This window comes from Eptatretus burgeri, chromosome 11 (genome assembly GCF_056783735.1).
Source record: "Eptatretus burgeri isolate ZD-2024b chromosome 11, Ebu_testis_v1, whole genome shotgun sequence".
Classification (NCBI taxonomy): domain Eukaryota; kingdom Metazoa; phylum Chordata; class Myxini; order Myxiniformes; family Myxinidae; genus Eptatretus; species Eptatretus burgeri.
Window position 1 is genome coordinate 26151650 of NC_140971.1, and position 16247 is coordinate 26167896.

At 46.4% G+C, this 16247-nt stretch overlaps 1 protein-coding gene across 6 annotated transcripts in view; it reads left to right on the forward strand.

The window, feature by feature from the left end:
- Positions 1-16247, forward strand: part of GBA2 (glucosylceramidase beta 2) — a 103735-nt gene that overhangs the window by 22681 nt on the left and 64807 nt on the right. For all 6 annotated transcript variants that reach the window (XR_015049156.1, XM_085845654.1, XM_085845656.1 and 3 more), the window contains one exon: positions 9272-9490. Coding sequence is in view for 5 of the 6 variants with exons in the window: in XM_085845654.1 (XP_085701780.1) it covers positions 9272-9490 (219 nt within the window). In the remaining variant the exon portion in view is untranslated. The remainder of the gene's footprint in view (positions 1-9271; positions 9491-16247) is intronic.

Sequence of the window (16247 nt, forward strand, 5' to 3'; positions counted from 1 at the left end):
CAAATTTTTCATACATCGGCATACACTGGCTAAATCATCAAGGTGTGACAGGGCCTTTACACACAACGCACAGCTCAGGGGGCATGAGACAAGAGGGGCAGGAGTGGGAAGGACAAAACAGACATTAGGAGATCAGTGGAAGGGAGAGGGATGGGCTGGGGAACATGGGAATACAAGATGGACATTACAGGGACTGTCAGGAAGGAAAGCAGAGAATTTGAAGGAGGTGGGTTTGGGGTGGATTAACGGTGGTATAAAAGATTGAGGATTTGGATGGGGGACGATAAGAGTTGGTCGTGACCAGCCATTTTGAAGACCTGGAGGGAAGAATGGGATTGAACAGAGTGGGGGAGTTTATTCCAAAGGCGGGGAAAAAGAGGAATGAAAGAGTGAAGGTGAGCAGCGATTCGTGATTTTGGTAGTTTTAACAGAAGGGGATTGTTGGTGGACCTTGAGCGCCCTGTGGAAATATGGTGGGGACAAATCACAGAAACAGCAGCGGGGCGAGGCCGGAGAGGAGATGGTAGAAAACAAAGACCACCGACCTGCCTGTGGTGAGAGAGTGAGAGGCCCAAAGACTCGGCCTAATCGTGGGAGATGCCAATGATCCAAAATGCCTTGGTTTCCACAGTGTGAAGCTGAGAAAGGTGGGAGGCAGGAGCACCAGCTCAGAGGGGAGAGCAGTCCTCCATCAGGCTGCAGATGAAAGCTTTGTATGTGGTCAGGAGCTCAGGTGGGTCGAAGGACTTTGCACGATGGAGGATTCCCAATCGGCGACTGGTTTTGGAGGCGCTGTTGGAAATGTGGCTTTCCCAGGAAATGTCATGGCAGATAGTGAGACCCAGAAGCTTGAAAGAAAGGACTTCTTCCAGAGGATTGTTGAGAATGTAGATTGGGGGGTGGGTGGTTCCAAATGGTCCTTTCAGAGAGACCTTGGGTATAAATTACGAGTGTGAGATTTGTCAGGATTGAATTACGAGTGTGAAGTGTGATTTGTCAGGATTGAAAGACATGTTCCACGTGTTGGACCAGTTTGTGATTTTTCAGAGTGAAGAAGCTGCTGCTTGCTGGTCTGAGGGATGACAGATGGTACAGCAGAGGGTGGAGTCATCAGCAAAGAGATAAAGAGGAGTTTCCAGAGAGTCAGAGAGATCATTGATGAAAACCAGAAAAAGAACAGGGCCCAGAAAGCTACCTTGAGGAACTCCAGCCTGGACAGGAAGAGGGGATGAAAGAACTCTATTTTGGGCCACACGGTGGCTGGGACAGGACAGGAAGTCAGCGAGCCATGAGTGGAGATGGCCTTGGCTACCATAGGAAGATAGTTTGGTGAGCAGGGCAGGGTGCCAGACTGTGTCAAAAGCATGTGATATGTCTAGGGATATGGCTCTGATTTCATGTCCGGAATTGAAGACCTCCATCCGTTGTTGGGAGAGCAGAAGCAGCATATCCAGGGTAGAGTGACCTGGTCTGAAACCAAATTGAAGATCGGAAATCAAGCCATTGGAGAAGAGGAATGATTTGATGTCTGAAGCGATGATGGATTCCATAACCTTGCTGATGATTGGGAGAAGGCTGATTGGTCTGTAGTTGCAGGGATCTGTTTTTGCACCTTTTTATGCAGGGCAGTGATGTTTGCTGATTTCCAAGCAGATGGCAGATGACCTTGAGCAAATGAGAGGGTGAATAGAACAGAGAGGGTAAGCAAGAGTAGAGCAGCAGGTTTTTAGGACACGTGGGCTGATGCCGTCTGGACCCGTTGCAGAATCTGAGTCGAGGTTTCACAGCAAGCTCTTCACCTTCTCAGAAGAAAGGGACACAGAGTCCAGGGAGAGTTGGGTGTGACTGGGTAAGGTGGATACAAAAAGTGATGGGTTTCGGACACAAGTCTTCGATGCAAACACCGAGTTTAGGCATTCAGCCTTTTCACGTGCGGTGGCAGCAGTGCAGCCATTTGAGGTAAGGGAGGAGATGGAGGTGGAACATACACCAGAAACAGATTTTATTAGATGCCACCAGGATATGAAGGAGAGACAGAGGTTTGAGAGTTCAGACTTGAGCTTGGAAAGATGTTGTTTTCTGGCTCTCCTGAGGGTAGATACACACTTGTTCCGAGCTTTATGGAAGGAACTGAGATTGCCCTCAGTTGTGTTTGCTTTCCATGAGGCTAAGGCAAGTTGTGGCAGGACAACTGCCTCACCACAAGCTTCAGTGAACCAAGGGCCGGAGGAAGAGAAGGACAACTGAAGACGAGAGCAGATAAATCTGTGCATGAGGGAGAGCAAGCCTCTGAAAGAATTCCCAGGATGAGTTTATGTTGGAGAAAGTAGCGATAGGAGTCCAGTCTAGAAGTTTGATGGCTGCTTGGAGACCGTGCCAGTCGGCTTGAGTGAAATGCCGGACTCGACGGCGGTGAGGTGGTTCTCTGATAATTATCAGAGAACCACCTCTGGTTATAACCAGAGAGATGTCCACTTTGACAAGGACTTGGTCAGAAGAACCGATTGGAGCAGAGGAAGAGCAGCAGATATTGTCAGGGAAGTTTGTCAAAATCAGATCCAGAAGAGATGGAGTACCATTGGTTGAGATCCGGGTCGGGAAGTTGACCGATTGAGTCAGTCCTAATGAGTCGCAGAAAGCTTTTGCTGAGGTTCCATGACAGATGAGAGAGGTACCCACACCGAGCCAACTGGTATGATGACAATTCAAGTCACCACATATGAGGAAGAGAGAGTTTGGATGAGAAGATAGAAGATGGTCCATGTTTTTGGATACTGAGGTGTAGATGGAGTCATCACTGTTCGGTGGACGGTACAGTACACATATGAACATGAGGTGGGAGTGGAGGGGAATCCGTAGCCAGAGGTATTCCTGGGGGTGTAGGGGAGTGAGGGCAGTGCATGGAGAGTGAGGATTAGAGTGTTTGATGAAGAGAGCAACTCCTCCACCAGGACGAGGCTCAGGTTTGAGATGGGAGATGGGATTGAAGGGGGAGCAAACACCAGAGATTTACTTCACAAGGTGCACTTGAATTTGGAGGAAGGAGACTCATTGCAGAGTCTGGCCTTGAGATTTGCAAGATGATGTTTTCTGGCTTGCCTTACAATCGACATGCACTTGTTGCGAGCCTTGGAGAATGAGAGAACGTTACCCTCGATCAGGCACCGGTAATCTATTGTGTTTGTGTAATTTGGCAAGAGGTGCCAAAACAATGAAATTTGTACTTTGCACTGCTTCTGCTAAATTAGTGCCAACATTTTTTTTAGTTTGAATGTCCTGTTTGTTTTTCACCAAGAAATTCAAACTCAACATTGGCATTCTTTAAGACAAAGGTTGTAAGAATGAGAAACTCATGATGGTCAAAGATGTGCAATTAAAAAAAAAAAACATAAATCTGTGATTGTACATTTACAAATCGGATTGAAGGAGATTTGCTTATTGCATGATGGAAGATTTAGAGAAGTTGAGATCATGTTAGCTTGCTGTCAAACTTCATTATCCTGCTCTTCCAGTCGAATGTTTTTGATCTGGATATATATATATATATATATATATATATATATATATATATATATATATATATATATATATATATATATATATATACACACACACACACACACACACACACACACACACACACACACACACACACACACACACACACACACACACACACACACACACACACACACACACACACACACACACACACACACACACACACACACACACACACACACACGCACATTTCTTTCCAAATCCCATTGTTCTCATGTTTTGCACCAAAAGTCATCTGACTTATTACTTGCATTTTTATTGCATTTCATTTCCAGGTATTTGCAAAATCTGATGGTCTTACTAGTCAATCCCAAACCAGATTGGATTTTTGACTTGTTCTTTATTTACACCGTTTCTTTGTTCACTTCTTGCTGAATCCAGTCTAGCTTGCAACGTCTCGTGGTTTCCAGCTGCATGTTGAACCTTGTATGTTTATAACATTATTAGCTGCACACTTGTCTTTTGTGCAGTCTTTTTGTATTATAAAATATATACTCTCAAGTAAAGCAGACCAGGAACTACATGACTATTGTTGCCTGTATTTTTATTTTATTTATTTATTTTTGAACTTCCATTTCATTCAATGGCTTTCAACGCCTGACAATTTCGGGCATGTACCTGTCTGTACAGTGCCTATCATATTCCATTAGGTATTACAGGTGCCATGGCATTAAGTATTTAAATGTTTCATGGAAGAAAAGGCCCAGGGATAGCAAAGTGATTAATGTAAGGTATTGTTACGGTTCTCGGAACCGTATGCATACAAACATACAGTTGTCACGAAGTTAGTTATGCCATTAAGTATAGGTGCAGATAGATTCCTACCTTGTGTGTAGTGGGAAGACACTAGGGGGCGTTGCGATGTTTTTTTTAGTTAGATTAATAAATCATTATATCCCATCCATGATGACCCACGGTACCCTCTGCCTGCTCGCACCTTCCTCTCGCTTGCTACTCTCACATGGGCTGAACAAGCGCATGTTCGCCTACTCGCCTAACCGGCGACTTGCTTTCCGAGCCAGAATCTTTGTGCAGTACCTTTTTGGCGAGTCCTGACACGTGGAGTGGGCGGGCTTCCCGGTATGGCCGAAATTGCACCCAGAAAGGGCGGCCCCATGGAAGCCCCGTCCAATCAGGGCGAACAGTGACGTCGGCTTCACCAAGGTCCCTCCCAGCTGAGGGAGATCTATAAATTACGACACCTTTCATTCAGAGTGGGCTGGTGAGCTGGAAAGTGAGTCGTCTTGAGCGGAGCATTGGAGTGAAGAGCGTTGGAGTGGGACAGTTCGTCGGCTGGTAGCGAAAGAAAGGAGGAAGGTCGTGGAGTGGTTGCGCTCTTTGGGGGTCATTCGTTTTGAGTGTGAGAGAGCTGGGAAGACCTCGACCCGACCTTGACCGGGTCTCTCGATGGGTCCTGTCTGCAGCCCTGATCCCCACCTCTGACTCCGCTCTACTCGACCCAGGCTCCTTCGCAGACACGGTCTCCACGCGTGCGGCTGTGGACCGAGCCGCATGACCATTGACAGGTGCCGCACCACGGAGCATCCCTTCCCTCCAATGTTCAGGTACCCGAAAGAACTGCGACCTCAGCTCACTCCCCCCCCCCTTCAGGCTACAAAGGTCCTTTGCCATACATCTGGGTTTATTTTCATCTGAGTGTGTGGCGCCATCTTTAAGTAGAATTGCATGTGTTTTTATTTGATCATTGTAAATCTTGCCTGTTTTATTCCCACGTAAGTCTGCTCTGTGTCCTTCTTTTGTAACTTGATTGTAAATAAATGATTGTAGAAATGTTCCCAGTTCGTTTTCGTCTTTTCCTTCATTGGTCCAGCATGGTTCGGATCTGAGTTTAGCCGGGTCTTTATTCCCGATATGCTGTTCATTCTAGCCGGTACGTTCTTGGTAGTTCCACTCGGCTGCATCCGATCCGGAAAGGTGGTTGGTGGAGTTGGTAGTTGGTGGAGTGATCCGGATCGGGCAAGGCGTATCGAGGGCGTGGTTCCCTGATAGTCGAAACCGCGTCGTTAATTCGGTAAATTGGTTCTAAACAAAAAGACCCTACGCCACACGGTTGCGGTATTGGCATCCACAGCAATGCCAACCCTCCCGATTTCATCGGGAGGCTTCCGAAAATTCACCCAAACTCCCGCCCTTACGATCACTATCCTTATCCTCCCGAAATTTTGATATTTTTGCACTGTTCACTAATCAGAATGTACTAGTATGAGAATTGAATGAAAAGCATCGTCTGCTACGTATAGCATGTGGTAACTCCATAACGTTCGCTGCTACCAAATTGTATGTAAAAAATTGCAAATTCAAATGAGGAGCAGCGAAACATTGGGTCTGGATCTCGCTTATGCGATCATGCACTGAGATTTAGTGCATGCGGTATGTGTGCAATACAGTGCATGCGGTATGTATGCACAGTGTATATGCATGCGATACGCTCACTGCATGCAGCTGGGCCCCGTACCAGCCCGGCGGTCGCGACCACCGTGCGGTGTTTAACAGCCGCTAGAGTTCTACGAGTCGCGCTGCAGCTGTGGAACATCGACTTCGAAGTTACCGATGCTTCAAGCCCTCGATGTTGATTACGAAATGGCAGAAAAGAAGCTTACGAAGACCAAGAAATGGTCTCAGAAGTACAAGACCGAATACAGTCTCCAATACCCATGTATTCGAAAGTCTGAAAGAGGAATTCATCATGCGTATTGTACAGGTATGCAGCGTTGATATTTCAGTTGAGCACGGAGTTCGCGATGATATTCGGAAGCACGTTGGACGCAAACGGCACACAGACATTGCAAAGGAGAGATCTTCGAGCACGAGTACCGGTACACTTCTGAATTATTTCACCAAACAAGGGACAAGCGAGGAAGAGGATGTTACCCGAGCGGAACTTCTCTTTAGTGGATTTATTGTGGAACATAACTTGCCCATATCAGTCTCAGATCATGCTGGACCTCTATTTCAAAAGATGTTTCCAGATTCAAAAGTTGCTTCAAAGTATGGATGTGCAAGAACAAAAACTTCAGCAATAATTGGTGAGTTGTCAAATGTTACTGCTTCATCTATTGCCGATATTGCTAGACTAGCTCCATTTAGCCTAGCTACAGACGGTAGCAATGACAGTGGTGAGGCCCAGCTATATCCTGTCCTGATTTCGTACTATGACAACAGTGCTGGGATTGTGAAGCAAGGTTTGCTAAGTTTGCCTGCGTGCAAACAAGATTCCACTGGAGAAAACATTTTCAAACTGCTTGATCATGAGTTCAGTGACAGGAAAATTCCGTGGGGAAATTGTGTTTCCTTTTGTGCTGATAATGCCTCTGTCATGGTGGGCAAGCACAAAGGAGTCGCTGCTTATATCCACAAACAAAATCCAGAGTGCTACATCATGGGATGCCCTTGCCATATGATGCACAATACGGCCAAGAAGGCGGCTCAGGCCTTACCCATTGAATTAGATGACTTTCTCATCGATATTTACTACTACTTGGACAAAAGTAGTAAACGCGTCAAAGGAGTGAAAGCACTGCAAGAACTCTGTGATGCCCCGACACACAAGATTCTGAAGCATGTCGCAACAAGGTGGCTGTCACTTGGTCAGTGCCTAGACAGGCTGATTGAACAGTGGGAGCCACTTCGCCTCTTCTTCAAAGAAGAGGTACGAAGAAAAATGCAACCAACTGTAGCCAAGACTCTAACAACGAGCAAGAAGGACGGCACTGTATCTACTGCCAGTACTGGCACTGCAGGATCAAGCACTAGTGGAGCAGCATTCACCACTACCACTGCAGTATCTGCTGCGAAGAAGACAGCAGGGACAGCACCAAAACCAATGCTGAGAGCAGGTAGCATCACCGGCCCTTCATCACGTTCATCTACAAAGCAGATCCCTTCAGAGTCGAGAAAGACTGTGATAGTCCCATCTACAGGCAAAGAAGGACCCAAGTTAAGTTCTGCTTTTGCCAAATCACTTGATAGAAGCTCAGCAAAACCTTCTAATCAGAGGTCTTCTTCCTTGGCTGCACCTACCTCAAGCTCTCTCCTCAAACGTAAAATTGGATCTGGTACTACGAGTCTGACCTCTTCTGCTGGCAGTAAACGCAAGTGTGATCGCCCTGCGGCTAAGTGTACTACGAGTTCTACAACTAAAAGCGCATCTTCCTCAAACACTGTGCAGGAATCTAGAGAAAAACGTGTCAACAGGATGTTCTTGTCTCCACAAACAAAACTCTATTGTTTCTTCCTTCGATATGCTAACAAGCTTTTTGAGAAGGGGAATCTTCTGCTCCAAAGAGACGAACCCTGTATTCATCTCCTGCACGGAGAATTGAATGGTCTTCTGAAAGATATCTTCGTACGGTTTTTGAAACCATCGGTGTCATCGGTTGCTCTGGTAAATGTACCCTTCTCTGACAGAAATCATCAGAAGAATGATGAGGACCTCATGATTGGGAACGATGCCAAACTGTATATAAGGGAACAAAGGAGTCTCAAGAAATCCACCTTCACTCTGAGTGAGTCAGACATCCAAGGTTTCTTCAGTGCAGTTCGCTCATATTATGTGAAAGCCTGCAATTACATCTTCAAAACCTGGCCGCTAGGTGATGAATTAGCCAAGCATGCTCAGGTGCTGGATGTTAAGCTACACCAAGAAGTGGGGTTTGACTGTGTGGAGTTTTTCATCAAGAAATTCCCCTGTCTGTTCAGTGGCGGTGATAGTGACATAGACAGTCTTGAGAGTGAATTCGCTCACTACCAGGCAGACGCCTCCATAGCTACAATTGCTACTGAGACAGTGAGTGTGGATGAGCAGTGGCATCGGATTTCACAGCTCACAGATCCCTGCACTGGTGCCAAGAAGTATCCTAATTTGAGCAAAGTGATGAAGGGAATCTTGGTCATTCCTCATTCGAACGCATCATGTGAGCGGGCGCTCAGTCTTGTACGGAAGAATCATACTGAATTTCGTCCCAATTTGAGTGTCAAAACCCTGGAAGCTCTCTTAATTGAAAAACTAGCTCATAGCACCCCTTGCTACCAGAGAGAATACAGCAAAGACATAATCAGAAGGGCTAAAAGAGCCACACAGCTGTCACTCAGCAAAGCTGCCATGGAAAAAGCAAGCAGCAGTAGTACCAGCCAGTAAGGTAAGAAAAATATTGCTTCTTTTGTGCTTTTTGTTAATCTTTGATTGTCCCCTAACTTACTAATATTAACATACATGTAACATTAAAAAGTGCACAATTTTCCCCTTTTTTTGTTCAAAAAGTGGGAATTCTTAACATGTTAAATGCTCCAAAATAGGCTCAGAGGGCACTAGAGAGCGTCTAGAACCCCAGAGCTTCCAGGGCCCGAAGGCGGGCCCTGGACCCCGCCGCAAGGGTCGAGCGCTCCGCGCTCGAGATGTGCGCTTTGCGCACATTATTTGGTGTCGGTTGCAAATCCTCCCTAATTCTGATTTCCAAAAGTTGGCATCTCTGCATCCACGGTCGGTTCAGCGACCCGCCGCGTCACGGAATTATCCGTGAGCGACAGCCTACAAATCCGGGAGTCTGGTGGGAGACGACGTAACTTCCCCCACCTCGTGGTCATTCTCGCCACCGGACCCGGGCCCGCAACATTATGCATATTTGCTCATGAACAAAATGGCTTGATTTATCATCTTTTCTTTTCTATTTTTTTCTTTTGCCTTTCCCAGTTTACAGTATGTCTACGCAGGGCTGGGCAAACGGTGTATCAACAGGTTCTCTCTGTGGAGACCCCAAATACGTTGCAGGCCTGGAAATGGGCTTTACCTGGCCATTGTGCCTTCTACCATGCACTGTACCCACGAGCCTGGCACGTTTATGAACTGCCTGGCCAGAATATCACTCTCACTTGCCGACAGGTTTCTCCCATCATACCACATGATTACCAGGTGATGATTATTGAGTCCTAAAATGTTTGAGTTAGTATTCTTGCCCTGCTTTTTAAAATTTGACACTAGCACTCACACTGGCATTCCACAATAGCTTGTTGAGAAAATGTACGCAGCGATGTTGCAATGAGTTTTCTTTCACGAACCCAATGGGACCCAACTGATTCTCATAAGATTAAACAGTTGTCCATTGCGAGATTTTAATATTATATTTTAAACACTTTGTACCAGTTTCAAATCTGTTTTGCCCAGTTTACGTATAGGTGTACATTAGTCCGACAGGATGGTGCAGAAGTAGTGCGCTCATCTTTGAGTTGTGTAATCTGGGTTCAGGTCTGGACACAACTATAAACCGGTGGATTTGTGCTTTGCATGCAGGCACTTTCACAACACACAGTGTGTCTTCCCTCAGATGGACATAAGTTGTGTGTCTCGTCTGCTAGTATTAGTGGGTGGACATTAAAGATATTGGGACCCCACAATGTCTGAATAATTAAGGTCGTTGAATAAGTAGTACTTGTAGGCTTGCATTCGTGCAAGTTGGACTTGTTCACGGACTATTTAGACAGGTACAAGCCATACAATCCAACAAGATAGGTATGAATGGATTTTCAACAAATGGTTTCCCTTTTTTTTTTATTTTTTTTATTTTTTTTTTCTTTTTTCTTGATTTATTTTTCAAAATCTAATTTGCACTTCACTAGAAAGGGCATTTGGCAGAGTTTTTAATTAATCTACTTTCAGTTTAATAAACCACGTTTGACTTGCTTTTTGCACTTTCGCAGCACACCCATAAACCGCCGATTGCAGATAACTAGTTTACTATCGAGCGAGTGCGCACATTTGTCTCTTTGCGCACAGTTTTTATTGCACCATATGTCTCACTCGCCCAGATGTCAGCAGGGCATGGAGCATTTTCGAATGTCATTGTGTACCATTCCCTTTCAGTACTGAACCTTTTTTTTTTCTGTATCTTTTTGTTAATTTGCATGGGCAACTAGTGGCATGCTTTGTGGAATAAATTAGAACTTTGTAGAATGTAGTAAATAATTGATTTTGAATATCCTGTAAATGCTGTTGTTGCAAGTGCTGTTGAGAATGAGGATTCTATCCTGTAAATCTGAGGATAAGGAATATCCTGTAAATGCTCCACGCACGCGTGGAGACCATGTCTGCGAAGGAGCCCGGGTCGAGTAGAGCCGAGTCCGAGGCGGGGATCAGGGCTGCAGACAGGACCCGAGAGACCCGGTCAAGGTCGGGTCGAGGTCTTCCCAGCTTTCTCACTCAAAACGAACGACACTCAAGTGCTAAAAAAATGGTGCTGTTGCAAGTTATTTTATTTCTTTATTTTATTTCGTTTTCTTTTTTTTGCAGATGGGGGAGATTTATTTATTTTATTTGTTTACGACTAAATATCACCTGTCACTTCGCTGGGAGAGTAAGGAGGAGGATAGGAAAGAGCGAGAGAGGTGAGGGGGAGTGGGGAGAGCGAGGAGGGGTGGGGGAAAGGAAGGCAGTATTCCTGTGTGAAAGTGCTTTCATTCATTGATTGTGAAAGCAAACTTGTTGCTGTTGCAGACTTTGATTTATTTGAATCCTCATTATCAACAGTTACCAATAGGTACTCTCTCTGGTGTTTGGTTTTCAAATGTTTTAGCTTATTGGACGTATTACAGTGATCATCAATGTCAATTGAACAAAGTGAACATGCAACTTTTGGACTGTCTTTAACCTTCCCAAAATAGTTCCAAACCGCACTTCTGGACCCTTTGAACGACATGTCAAAACTTTACCAGTCGATGTATTGCCTACCTGGCCATCAGCAAAGCAATCGGCACGCTTTTCAATTGATACATTACAAGACGATGTATAACCAGAACATGCCCAACAGGAACAAACAAAAAAATTCCACGAAAAAACGCTTCTTTCTATGAAGTAGGAATTGCTCGGAATCGACGTCGATTCTGGTTCATGTTTCGATTCCATGGTTGGAATCGAGTACTTTGGAATCAATCCACCCAACACCATTAAACACTTAAGCAAGCACTCCAGTGAAATGGTTGATAAGGAACAGCAGGCTGGGTCATACTCAGCACCACCCAGAGATGTTCAGAGTATCAAATGATGTGCGAATTGGACAAGCAAAAGGTTTTTTAAATTTTTTTTTTTTTTAAGCAGTTGGAACTGCTGCTAAGTTCAATTCCGCAGTTTAAATTTTTTCATTTGGTTCAGGTTAAGAGATTCTAGAGCTTATCGTATTTCAGCTGTGATGCTTGTAATTGTCCAGAGACTTTCATTTTTATGGTGATTGAGGGGGAAGGGGGTTTGGGATGATGTGAGAAGGGGTTTGGGAGAGGTAATCATAGTGTGAGGGGAAAGGAGACATGTATAGGAGCATGAATTACGATTCATACTGTCTCATCAAAGTGATTCTGCATGAAAAAACAGTTAAGATGGAAACAAAATAATGTCTGAAATAAATTTTCTACCAGTCATACTATGTACACCATCTGGACACATCCGGAGTATCAAACGATGTGCGACCCACAACTCTCTGAACATTTCTAAGCATTTCAGCTGAAATGCGATAAGCTCTAGAATCTCTTAACCTGAGCCGAATTTCAAAATTTAAACTGTGTAATTGACCTTATAGCAGCAGTTCTGACAATAAAAGAAAAAAAAAAGTGTTCATTTGTCCAATTTTCACATTGTTTCACACTCTGGTCAGCTCCTTAAGATTAAGAGATTCTAGAGTTCATCGCATGCAGAAATGAAATAAAGCCGTGAACACTGGCATCTCCGGGTGTTTATAAACATTGCGATGTATCCAGCAATTTGTAGGTATAATGATCAGGCATTCGATGATATGAGTGAGGAAAGTGAAGAATAAATTCATGAGATGTTTTATTGTGAATAAACCGTTGTGGCCTGTTCCAAGTCAAGGCATTGTTGAGCAAGCCAAACAAAATGGCGAATTAAGACCCCAGCAAGCTGACAGAAGGCTGACTCTGGGGCTGACCGAGGATGATGCCTGGATAAAGGATATAATTAAATAAGGCCTTTAATTATCTTCAAAAGGGATGTTTTAATTAACCCAAACACCAAATTTTCAGTCATGCACTCCCTTGGAGTTTTCTTCGTGTGCATGCAAAGCTTCAGGCTGCTAGGTTTTATGGTTTTAGAGTTGTGGAGGACACACACACACACACACACACACACACACACACACACACACACACACACACACACACACACACACACACACACACACACACACACACACACACACACACACACACACACACACACACACATTGGTGTTTGACTGAATCAATTTCCACTTTGTGAAGCATTTGCATTGTTGTACATGAATACATACATTAATTTTTGACAGGATGAAATATATCTCTGTGATTGCTTGCTTTATACTGGTACTGGCAGAGTACCTGGGTGGAGATTGTGTGTTACTTGTTGAAAAAAAGTATACAATGTATATTGCAAGAAGATTCTGGAGATGGTTGTGTGGTGTGCATATAAAGTGGTGTGAAGGGTACGTTCCAATAGTAGGTCAGGTCAGGTATGGGAGCATGTGCTAGAACAGCGCGTCGCTGCATCCACTTTCCGCCGGTACTCCAGGGGCCTCCGTCTGGCCATCCCCCAGGCAGATGCCAGGCCCATCCCCATCTCCTTGAGATGATGGTCAACCTGCTGCAACCACGAGGCACGTGGTCGGCCCACTGGCCTCCTCCACTCATGAGACTCCCTCGCTGAGAGAATCTGGTGAGCAGGATCAGCGTCAGGAAAACGAGCCACATGTCCATACAGCCGCAGCTGACGTTCACGGACTATGCAGGTAACAAATCTCATCCGAGTCTCTCTCAGCAACCGCTCGTTGGACACAAAATCCGACCAGCGATAGCCAAGGATTCTCCGAAGAGACCTGGTACCAAAGGAATTAAGTCTCCGTCTCAGATCCTTGGTCAAAGTCCAAGTCTCGCACCCATAGAGCAAGACTGGAAGTACCAAGGACCTGAAGACTCGGACTTTCGTCCTCCCGCACAGGTACCGGCAGCGCCACACCCCATGATCCAGTGAATCCATGACTCCCCAGGCCCGACCCAGACGTCTATTGACCTCCGGCTCACAACCTGCGGAAACATGAATATCACTGCCAAGGTAAGTGAATCTATCCACGACCTCAACATCCTCACCACAAACAGACACAGACAGGACAGCAGCATCCAAGATGTCACCGAAAGCCTGGATCTTAGTTTTGACCCAAGAAACCCGTAATCCCAACGGCTCCGACTCCTCATTCAGCACCTCGAGGGCCCCCAAGAGGATGTCTAAAGTCTCCGCAAAGATGACTGCATCATCTGCAAAATCAAGGTCTGAGATCTTGACATTGCCAAACGATGCACCGCAACTTGATCTCTCCGACATCCTCCCAAAAATCCAGTCCATACAAGTGCTGAAAAGTGTGGGGGCAAGTACACATCCCTGACGAACTCCAGTAACAACTGGAAATAAGTCAGAGATGGCACCACCACACTTCACAGTACTCTCAGTACCAGAGTAGAGTTCAGACATCAGATCGATCAGTTTCGGTGGCACCCCACGAAGACCAAGAATCCTCCAGAGGGCATCCCGATTCACTGAATCGAACGCTTTACAGAGATCAACATAGGCTGCAAGCAGCCCCTGCCGAAACTCTCGTCTGCGTTCGGCGAGGACACGAAGTGCAAGGATACGGTCAATCGTTGACCTCTTTGGTGTAAAGCCTGACTGATCTGGACGCTGGTGCTCAAGCAGATGGTGGCGAACCCTATCAAGAATTATCCGAGCAAAGACCTTGCCCGGCACTGAGAGCAGCGTCACCCCTCGGTAGTTGTTGCAGTCTTGGCGATCACCCTTCCCTTTCCAGAGAGGAACAAAAAGACCCCTCTTCCAGTCAGTTGGGATGATGCCTGTGTTCCAGGCAGAGCACAAAACTGCATGCAATGACACGAGTGCAGCATTTCCACCAGCCTTGAGAAGTTCGGCATGGATGCCACAGATCCCTGGAGCTTTGCCCCGTTTCAACTGGTTCACCGCAGCCCGTGTTTCCACAAGCGATGGTGGACCACAGTTGATTCGAGGGTCAGCAACAGGGATTGTCGAGTTGGACGTCAAGGGTGTTACAGCTGGGGGATCAGCCTGGTACAACCGCTCAAAGTAACCGGCCCAGCGGGCCTTCACTTCAGACTCCTCTGTCAAGAGCCTACCACTCTCTGCTCTAACTGCAGTGCTCCGAGGGATGGGCTTGGATGAACGTAATGCGCGAATTCCCCTGTAAGCGGGACGAGAATCACCTGTCCACAGGTGATGCTCTACCCCCTCACAGATTCCTCGCACATAGGCCTCCTTGTCCACCCTCAGTGCACGTACAGCTTTACGCCTCAGCTCCCTGTACAGCTCAGCTCTGCCATTCAGCCTGGCCCTGCGACTCTGGTCAATGGTATCCAGTGTCCCTTGAGAGACAAAATTCTTCTTTGCCCTGCGGTGAACTCCAAGGCATCCACCGGCAACATCAAGGACGGTGGTCTTGAAGGTGCTCCACAACTCTTCAGGACCCCCCAAAGCACCCAGACCCCCCAAGTGTCCACTCAGCCTGTTCGCAAACTCCTCAGCTACTCTCTCATCCCTGAGCTTGGCAACATCCAGCCTAGGCTGGGATGGTACCATTCTCCAGGATTTAAGGTGCAGCTTTAGAGTTGCTACAACAAGCCTGTGGTCAGTATTGAGGAACTGAGCACTCCGGTAGACCCTGCAGTTCTGGATCATCCTCCAACGACCGTCAATGAGGACATGGTCAATCTCCTTTGCCACACCGCCAGCGTTGGAATACCAAGTCCAGCGATGAGCTTGCGGGCGCTGAAACCATGAACCAGCCACCCTAAGTCCATGACTTCTTGCAAAGTCAAGGAACTTAGTGCTATTCTGGTTCATAGTTCCTGACCCATGGGGACCAACACACACCTCATAACCATCCCTATCAGTTCCAGTCGATGCATTGAAATCCCCCAAGACTAGAAGTGTATCTCGTCTGGGGCACTGATCAACCACAGACTCGAGTGTGGCGTAGAATGCATCCTTCACGGTGAGATCACTCGCCTCAGTCGGAGCATAGACTTTAATTGAGCATAGACTAACCCTAACCAGGCAAATGACACCTAAGGAGTGACGAATCCTTAATCTCATAATACGCTCGTTGACCGGTGTTACCTCAATTATCATTGGGGTCAGCTTATTGGACACAGCTACAGCAACTCCTTGGGTATGGTAACCATCAGAGCGACCAGACCCATAGTAGGTGTAACCACCCACCATTATCTCGCCGCAATCCGGTCTCCGAACCTCAGAGAGAGCTGCAATCCCGATGTCCAAACGCTTGAGCTCAGATGATAACAGAGACAGGTGATCATCCTCTCTTAGGGATAGGACATTCCAGGCACCCACCCGAAGGGACCGCCTCAGGTTAACCCAAGGAGACCACCGTCTGGTGGACGACACCTCAGCACCACTCCGACACACTCTCCCGCAATCTGACCCAGGGATGTTACCCCGTGGTTTCCCTCCTATCAAAGATTGGGGGTCCCGAAGGCTTTGCCCCAATCCCGTCATCCGGTGAGCTGCCCTGCGAAGGGAAGCTGCACAGGAGGTACTCCCACGGAGTGTGTTTTCAGATTTTTTTGCGTTTTTGCGTTTTGCGGAATGA